The sequence below is a fragment of the Wasmannia auropunctata genome, unplaced genomic scaffold (assembly GCF_000956235.1).
Source record: "Wasmannia auropunctata unplaced genomic scaffold, wasmannia.A_1.0 LD336000.1, whole genome shotgun sequence".
NCBI lineage: Eukaryota > Metazoa > Arthropoda > Insecta > Hymenoptera > Formicidae > Wasmannia > Wasmannia auropunctata.
In genome coordinates this window covers 1,307,938-1,316,605 of record NW_012026890.1, presented here as the reverse complement: position 1 = coordinate 1,316,605, position 8,668 = coordinate 1,307,938, and the positions used below count along the sequence as shown (strand labels likewise).

Here is an 8,668-nt window from a genome sequence, read left to right as displayed (position 1 = left end):
AACTAGAAACTAATGTTGAATTGTTGAATTATTGAAAAAACTAGAATGCCATTAACTCACCATTTTGCATAATTTTCAAATTTATTCCAACAAAATATCGAAATTTTTTATCAAGACCCAAAGAAGATAATGAACGTTCTTTTTTTAAGACACTTTTCTTTTTCTTTTCTTACAGGTTTTTGAAAATTACGGTTTCGTCTCAAATCTCCTGCAAAATTAACAGTCTCGATGTAAAAAGAAGTTTTTGAGAGATTCGGCCTGTTTCGTGCTGGAAACACTCGAGAATAATTAATGCAGTCAAGATATTTCGCTATAACTCAACGTGTCACCGGATTTGTACACAACCAAAGGAGATAATAAAAGGTATGTCACACTGACACGAAACTATAGAAGGAGAAAGACAAATTTTAATATCAGTTTGATTAATTACTTCTTATGTGTTGTATCCGATTAATTTTTAAAACAATTAAAAAATTGTTACAATTTCATAGATTTTTTTTTTTTTAGATATTACATCGACAATTTGTCTACGAAATATCAATAAACTTGATTCATCAAGGCAAGCACATAAACCGGAAGTGAAAAACATTTATGGTCGAGTAATATCTGTCTGTTGGTTGGCTTGAAGAGAAAAGAAAGACATCAGTAGAGCATATGTATGTATGTATGTATGTATACTGAAACGTATTAACGTACTCACACAGACTACATATGTAAGGTCTGTTTTTTATAGCTAAGCTAGTTTATACTTTCTGTAAATGAATTAAATATCTATATATATAATATGTTTGAAATTTAAATGATGAGAAGGAAAGTGCATTCCATTGCATTCCAGTGCATTCTCGTGCATTCTAGTGCAACAATAAAGAACAAACCTCTATTGAGTATGTATATATAATTAGATTTGTTGTGTTGTTTGAAATGCTCAAAAATATTTGCACTTAAAAGACGAGATAGTTAAGCCAGCGGCACACAATACATGTTTTTCTGCTGGATTGCTTGCGCTTTAGTGAATTACAAAAAGTGCAAAAAGTATATGCAACACGAACAAACCTTACAACCTAACCTAACCGTTCACTACCAGGTGTCTTTTGTTTAGCAGAATTGGCGGCATTCTATACGTGTGAGATGAATAAGAGTGTGAAATGGATAATAGAAAAAATCAGTTATCTCACTTTTCGGATTAACTGATATCTCCACTCTCTTATCGGCGCACTTCATTGGTTGCGTTCTACGTTCCTTAATATTTACATCCTTTACGTACGTAAAACACCTCGTTGACATTTAACCTATCAACATGAGCAGCAACGTGGACAAGGACAGCATGGAAAAGGGAATTATCACCTCTATATACATGGAGAATTTTGTGTGAGTAAAGAATATATTAAATCTTATTCGATGTGAAATTATATAACTTTTATTACGCAATATTTAATATTGAATTAGATATTACTTTATATTATTAGATATAATTACTTTGTCATATAATTTCTAAATTGATATATATTTCCAATCTTCTTCTTTTAACAGCACTTATGACAAGGCGAAAGTAAAGCCTGAAAGATATCTCAATGTTATCGTCGGACCTAATGGTTCTGGCAAATCCACCATCGTCGCCGCTATAGTTCTCGGTCTAGGAGGCAGGCCAAATATCATTGGGCGAGCCCTTCACATAGGAGAATACGTGAAGTATGGACGCGATACGGCGAAAATAGAAATTCATCTAAAAAATGGCACGAAAAAGGATTCTATAGTAACTAGGATATTTACTAAAGATGGAAAGTCGACATGGATGATTAATGGTATCCAATCGAGTTTCAAAACTGTTCAAAAATTCACAGCCAAACTTAATATTCAGGTATATATTTGTCTTTTATATATTATTTTTCACTTAGCTCTTGAATTGGATTTGTCCGAGTGCCTTTAACCATCTGTTAAAGTCCATCTATAGTAAGAGTTAAAGTCATAAGCCGTAAGAAATTGATCAATCACAGTCGAATATGAGAAGAATAATTGGCTGTGATTTCTGGTCAATTTCTTACAGCTTATGACTTACTAATCTTATTGTAGATGGACCTTTAAACAGTTGGGCATAAAATTTTGCATTATAACCTTTCTTTAAAGCGTTTCCTTCTAATAAGACTTAAGATTTAAAAAAATTGACCACTCAGTCAATTATTCATCTCACGTGAAAAGAATAATCGATTGTAATTGGTCAATTTTCTTAAATCCTAAGTTTTAAGTCTCATTGTAGACATCGCTTAATTGCTTGAGAAAATACCTATTATTGGGACATACTCAGGTAGCAATATTTTGGAACATCCATGCTATTTGGGTGCAGAATCATTTTGGCTTATATTATTTATATTATTTCTGATATAAAATGGGTCGCTCGATTACTTTATGTTTTTTTTTTTTCATAGGTTGACAATCTTTGTCAATTTTTGCCGCAAGATAAGGTACAAGATTTCTCAAAAATGGATGCTCAAGCATTGTTAGAAAATACAGAAAGATCTGTTGGGGATCCAAAACTCCTTGAGTATCATCAAAAATTGAAGGAACTAAGAACCAGTTTCAAGAAATTAGAGGTTGATGTAACCAATACAAAACAATTATTGGAATCTAAAATTCAGAGGCGTGATGGATTACAACAAATTGTTGCGACCATAAAAGAGAAAAAGTTGATAAAGAAAAAGATTGCAACGTTGAAACAAAAAAAGGCATGGATACTGTACGATCAAATGCGAAGAAGATTAGTGGAGGTATACAAAAATTTTGTAAATTGTTAAATGATAAATTTTTTTATTGATATTTTTTATTATTTATTTATACTTTTGTACACGTTTATACAGTCAAAAAAAGTCAGAGATCAGGCAGTAAAAGAAATGCAATCAATAGAGGCGGAACTAAAACCATTAAATATAAAAATTGAAAAAGACAAGTCTAAAATGACAGCGTTAAAAAGTTCCTTAAATAATCACGTAAGTATAGCATATAATAAAATAAACATTATTTTAAAAAATTGATTTATTATCAATTAATCAATTAATAGCAACTTACATTAATAATCTAAAATTATGTATTTCTAGAACCGTGAAGTTCAGGCTAAGAGTACAAAATTAAGGAACGTAATGAATCAAATTCTTTGCTCTATAAATAAGATCAAAGATGCCGAAAACACATGTTCTCGAAACATTCAAGCAGAACAGACTCGAGATCAAGAAATTAATCTCGCCCAACAGCAGAAATGCAAACTTGAGAACGATTTTTCTCTCACGGTTGCTGAAATGGGATCAGGTTTGTAATTAGTGATTTAATTTAATCTGAATGAATAGTAATAACTAATAACACAGTACACATTATTTCACAAAACATATACATATCAATGTATATCAATGTATATGACAATTCTCGAAACTGATCAATTTTAAACAAAAAGACATATACGAGGTCAGAATCGAATTCAGAACTCGTTAATTATGAGTTGATTTCTTTCGCATACAGCCACACGTGTCCACAATAATAATATGCCTGTCGTATTTCAGAGGAAAGTTTAACGAAGCAATTGAAAAATATGGTATCTAATCTGGAGGAACATAGAAGAAAAATAAGTAATCTTACTAATAAAAGTACCACATTGAGGCACGAGGATGAAAACATTAATCGTGAAATGAGAGGTATATATATGTTTATTATTTATTTGCGAATAACCATATTATATTTAATCGAACATTTTTTTATTTTTATTTGCTATTAATACGTTAATTAAAATTATGTAGCTGTGCAAGCGGAACTCCAAACTCTTAATATTGATGTGAAACGATTAGAACTGTTGAAACAAAGAGATATGAACGCATACAAAGCTGTACTTTGGTTAAAAGAAAATCGAGACAAATTTTCAGCGACAGTGCATCTGCCTATGTTGCTCAATATTAATGTAAAAGATGCTTCATACGCCAAGTATTTAGAAAACATAATACCATTTCGTGATTTAATCGCATTCACATGTGAGGATAAACGGGATATGAATCTGCTACTGAAGTATTTAGGGACCAACAGAAATTGCAAGTCAATGTAGTTCATTCTGATCCAATGAAAAGAGTTTCCATGCAACCAAATATATCGATAGAAAACATTAAACAGTTTGGTTTCAAGCATTATTTATCGGAGCTCATTGAAGCACCATCCTCTATAATGAAGTATCTAGTCTCGATGTATTCCTTAAACAATATCGCTGTCGGAACGAATGAAGTCGAGAATAATACAGGTCACATACCTCGCAGTTTACGCTGTTATTTTAGTGGTGAATATATTTATATGAATATATTCAAAAATCAAATTTGACAGAAAATTTTCCATGGATTTAATAAAATGTTTTTTATAGAAAACAATGCATACTTCGTTAGTACGTCCAAGTATACGCGCGAAACATCGACCAGAATATCGCGGGTCAGTGGAAATGGGTTGCTATCTATTGTTCTAGACAAACATAAAGTACAGAAGTTCCAAGAAAGGTACATTAATTGAGCAAAAAATAAAGAAGTAAATAAATTATAATTAATTAATACATTAATATATTAATTATTTTACAGATTACAACTCTTGCAAGAAAAAAAGAATGAAATCTCAATCCAAATTAAAGAAATAGAAAATAAAATAAGGGAGCAGAATACAGGACTAGATGAATATAGAGCGAACAGGACCAAATGTCAACAAAATATTCACCATATTCAAGCATTAAAAAGTAGAATAAACATAGCTGCAGATAAAATTAAGCAGCTGGAATCCGGCCGGATGAATATTGATGATATTAAAGCAGTCTATACCAAAGAGATTAAGGTATTTTTTCTTCTTTTTTAACAACGTAGCACGCTGTCTTCAGAAACTTGCATTCAACAAAATTTACATTTATATTTAACGAATTATTTACAGGCCATTATAAAGAAACAATTGCAAATATATAAAGAATACAATGCAATTTTACAAGACTGTTTCAATTGTAATACAAGTAACGTAGAGGTTAAATTTGCAATTACGTTATTGCAACAAACTTTAATGTTCACGGAGAATAATGCCGAGGATTTAAAGGATAAATTTAAAATAGCAGAGAGGCTATTTAAGAGACATGACGAAGAATTCCAACCCTTAAAGAAAGAAGCTGAAAGACTGTATAATGACGCGTTGGCAACCACCGATAATATTAGTCCACAAAATGACGCGTTTAAACCTTTTAATAAAGCCTTTGAAAAATTACCAGCTACTATAGCTGAAATAAATAATGAATTAAATGTCGCTCAAGCAAAAGTTTTTTGTATGGCGAAAAATGTGGACGCCGAGAATGTAAGTGTGCTTATGATGGAAAATATTACTTTTTACCGTGACGACAACGGAAAAATGGGAAATATCTTCTTTTATATTTTCAGATATTGCGTGAATATGAAGAAATGCAAAATGACATTCAAAACTTAACTGAATTTGTCAAAAAGAAGAGTACCCTGCTACGGGAAATGACGATAGAGATTGAGAAACTGAAAGAAATGTGGTTACAACCATTGCAGCAATTGGTTGAAAAGATTAATGAAAATTTCAGTACTTACTTTTCCGAGATGGACTGTGCCGGCGAAGTTACACTCTCACATGGTGAAAATGTCGTAAGTAACATAAACACATGAATATACATGCAAAATAAAAATTCTCTTTTGTTGTCTTAATAATTTAACAACATAATATCATTTCAGCTGGATTTCGATCAGTACGGTCTAAAGATTAAAGTGAAATTTCGTGACTCGGACGAATTGCAGGAACTAACACGACATTTTCAGAGTGGTGGCGAAAGAACAGTCACCACCGCCATTTACATGATATCGCTGCAGGAATTGTCGCGCGTCCCATTTCGCTGCGTTGATGAAATAAATCAGGTACGAGAGAGAAATGTCCATTTCGTATATCACTAATAAAAAATATGCTCTATGTAACAAATGTCTTGGTAATTTTATTAGGGCATGGACGCAGTAAATGAGAGACGAGTCTTCGATTTACTCGTCAAGATGACAGGAAGGCCGGGCAGCTCGCAATATTTTTTGCTCACACCAAAGGTAAGAGTAACGGAAATTATAATTCACTATTATACGATGACTTTTTCATTAATCTTGTCATTCTAACAGCTGCTGCCTGACCTGACATACGCCGAAACAGTGACGGTGCACTGCGTTTTCAACGGATTCAAAGCTGACGATGTAGAGTTTAATTTTGATATGCAGGATTACTGCAATTATCTCACATCGTCAGTTTAAATGCAAACAAAAACATGTAAAGATATTTTGTTCCTATGTATATATTAAAGTTTTACGAGTTATTACTACAGATTTCTATAGAATACCTAGATTGCTAACATGTTATAGTTTGTTACCAATTGAATTGAAGTCGAGACATCATATATTTACCCGGTAATCACATACAGTGCTCCATGAAGTAGTGTTAGCATTTAATAATATAGATTAAACTTTTGATGTTTTTGAATGTAATCCATCACTAAAGGTAAAGATAATCGCTACTCTCCCTCCTGAATTACTTGGCTTCACTTCATTTCTCGGAACTAAGGTATAGCGATCTAAGGTATTCTATAGAAATCTGATTATTATATGTATTAAAAATTTATTTTTAGTTTTGTATACATAGCATATGGAGCGTGCTTAAGAGAGAGTTCAAAAGTATTTTATATTTTTGTAAAATAGAGAAACGTGAAAACTAGAGCTTTAATAAGCTTTAACATACTTTTGCAGCATTTTACATTAAATTAATGCTAATTAATAATATATAATGTCAAGTATTTGTGTATCAGCAGGGCGTATCCAGGAATTTTTTCGGAGGGAGGTTTTTCAATCCTGTTAATTTAATGCATAAATAGCAATTGTTTGCATTAATGAATTGGATAATCGTAACGGAGAGAAAATATTTTGCGATAATAAAAAATTTATTTAGAATCAAAAGTTGTATAATTAAAAATGAAAGGTAAATTTCGAGGAGGGGAGTTGAACCACTCAAACCCCCCCTTGGATACGCCCATGACTAAAATTAAAACAAAATGTATACGATGAGTTTATTTCATATGCGCCTTACATAATTGGATATTTGTATCCTATTGAACTACTTCTAATATGTTAAAAGTACGTTTCCAGACGTTCGCGTGACTATTTATTTCTTCCTCTTTCCCTTTTTCTTCTGAGCGTCTGGCCACGGGAAACCTCGGCACTTCATCACATCCATAATGTTATGGCATGTGTAATAAGCGTTTTCCATCACCTCCTCGTTAAAGATGTCCATGGCGAATCGTGCCTTTCCGCCGCTTCTTTTCGATTTCTTCGATCCTTTACTTTTACCGCCATTGCCACCTTTAGCGCCTTTTCCGTTATTTTTTCCGTTTGTCTTCGCACCAGCCTTCTTCTTACCTTTACCACCCGTCGCCATTGTTATTCGATTAATACCTTGGTAAAAAAATATATAGATATTGCGATAATTTATTGATAACACAAGTTCATTATATTTTTTAAGTATACACTATAAATTAAGTATACATTGTTCACTGCCAAACTATTATTATTGAAATTACCGATGTTCAAATTCGTTTAACTAATTCTCCTTTCCCTGCATTTTCGTCGTATTCTCATGGTAAAAAAAGCCAGGATACTCGAACCGGAATAACTGTATCTCGCGTTGCCATATCAACATGTGTAACAATTATATCAATAAGTTCATCGATCGCTGGACTAGCTAAACTATAAGAAACTCGAATGTCAGCTTTTTTTAGTGTAAACAGGATATTCAATTGCGGCAACTTAATTCTTATGTAATTTATCTTTAAATTTTGCGTAGCCAGATGTTATTCCGCATTATTTCACCGAGATTCCGGGAAAAAATAGGCAATTTCATAAGATATAAAACAGAAAAGCATCTTGTAAACAAGATTACACAATCGGAACGTTATTCTTAATTAATAGCAGTTAAAAATAGCTGAAAAAGAGATATTTTGCTAAAAATCTTTGCGACAACAGGATGTTAATAGCAGATTTGTATTCATTTTGATCATTGAATTCATTGAGCGGGGGTCATGCGAGGAGAGTTTCGGTCAGCGATTTTTATATTACATTTCCGCCGCACGTGGGAAGCCTTGACGGATGTGTTCTTGACCTTAAACGCGTATTTGTCGTAGACCTCGAGATAAAATTTGCGAGATTAATCTATGCACGTGCTGCTACGTGATTTTTTTCGACAAGTTATCTCAAACCTCGAGACACGGTTCGTGAACGCGTATAGAAATCTGTCTCGCGTCAATAAATTTTCAAGATTGAATATCTTGACTCATTTAAATCCCTTTAAATTCAATTAAAGTTTATAGAATTGAATGCGTCTCTCATTAAATCTACTTCGACAAATGAAATCTAAATATAGTAAATATTTATTAATAGCTTTATAAAAAAAAAGTTGAAGAACCACGAGTACGACGAAAAATGCTCCGGATAAGATCAGATCGATAATTCTCGTGGCTAAAAATATTGAAGGTATATAAATATGTAACACAATAAATATATGTACATACATGTAGGAAATGGAAAAGAGAATCAGATAAGCGTGTGAATAAGAGCAATTTCGATGGAATTCCGATTAACTT

General features: G+C 32.3%; 2 protein-coding genes across 2 annotated transcripts; one reads left to right on the top strand and one right to left on the bottom strand.

Annotated features, from left to right (window-relative positions):
- Window positions 1–1,275: 1,275 nt before the first annotated feature.
- LOC105453307 (structural maintenance of chromosomes protein 5) lies at window positions 1,276–7,177 on the top strand. Its single transcript, XM_011695146.1, is given in 15 exon segments — window positions 1,276–1,368; window positions 1,531–1,858; window positions 2,424–2,762; window positions 2,853–2,981; window positions 3,090–3,297; window positions 3,546–3,677; window positions 3,780–4,043; window positions 4,046–4,303; window positions 4,385–4,514; window positions 4,593–4,839; window positions 4,933–5,340; window positions 5,424–5,651; window positions 5,739–5,918; window positions 6,000–6,095; window positions 6,165–7,177. Coding segments are annotated over 15 exon segments (3,147 nt in total). The 5' UTR covers window positions 1,276–1,297; the 3' UTR covers window positions 6,294–7,177.
- On the bottom strand, window positions 6,641–7,981 carry LOC105453308 (small lysine-rich protein 1). The gene is made up of 2 exons (XM_011695147.1): window positions 7,610–7,981; window positions 6,641–7,484 (listed from the first exon to the last, which is right to left on the bottom strand). Exon 2 carries the CDS (start codon window positions 7,465–7,467, stop codon window positions 7,195–7,197), a length of 273 nt encoding a protein of 90 aa, XP_011693449.1. The 5' UTR covers window positions 7,468–7,484; window positions 7,610–7,981; the 3' UTR covers window positions 6,641–7,194.
- Between the last annotated feature and the right edge of the window lie 687 nt (window positions 7,982–8,668).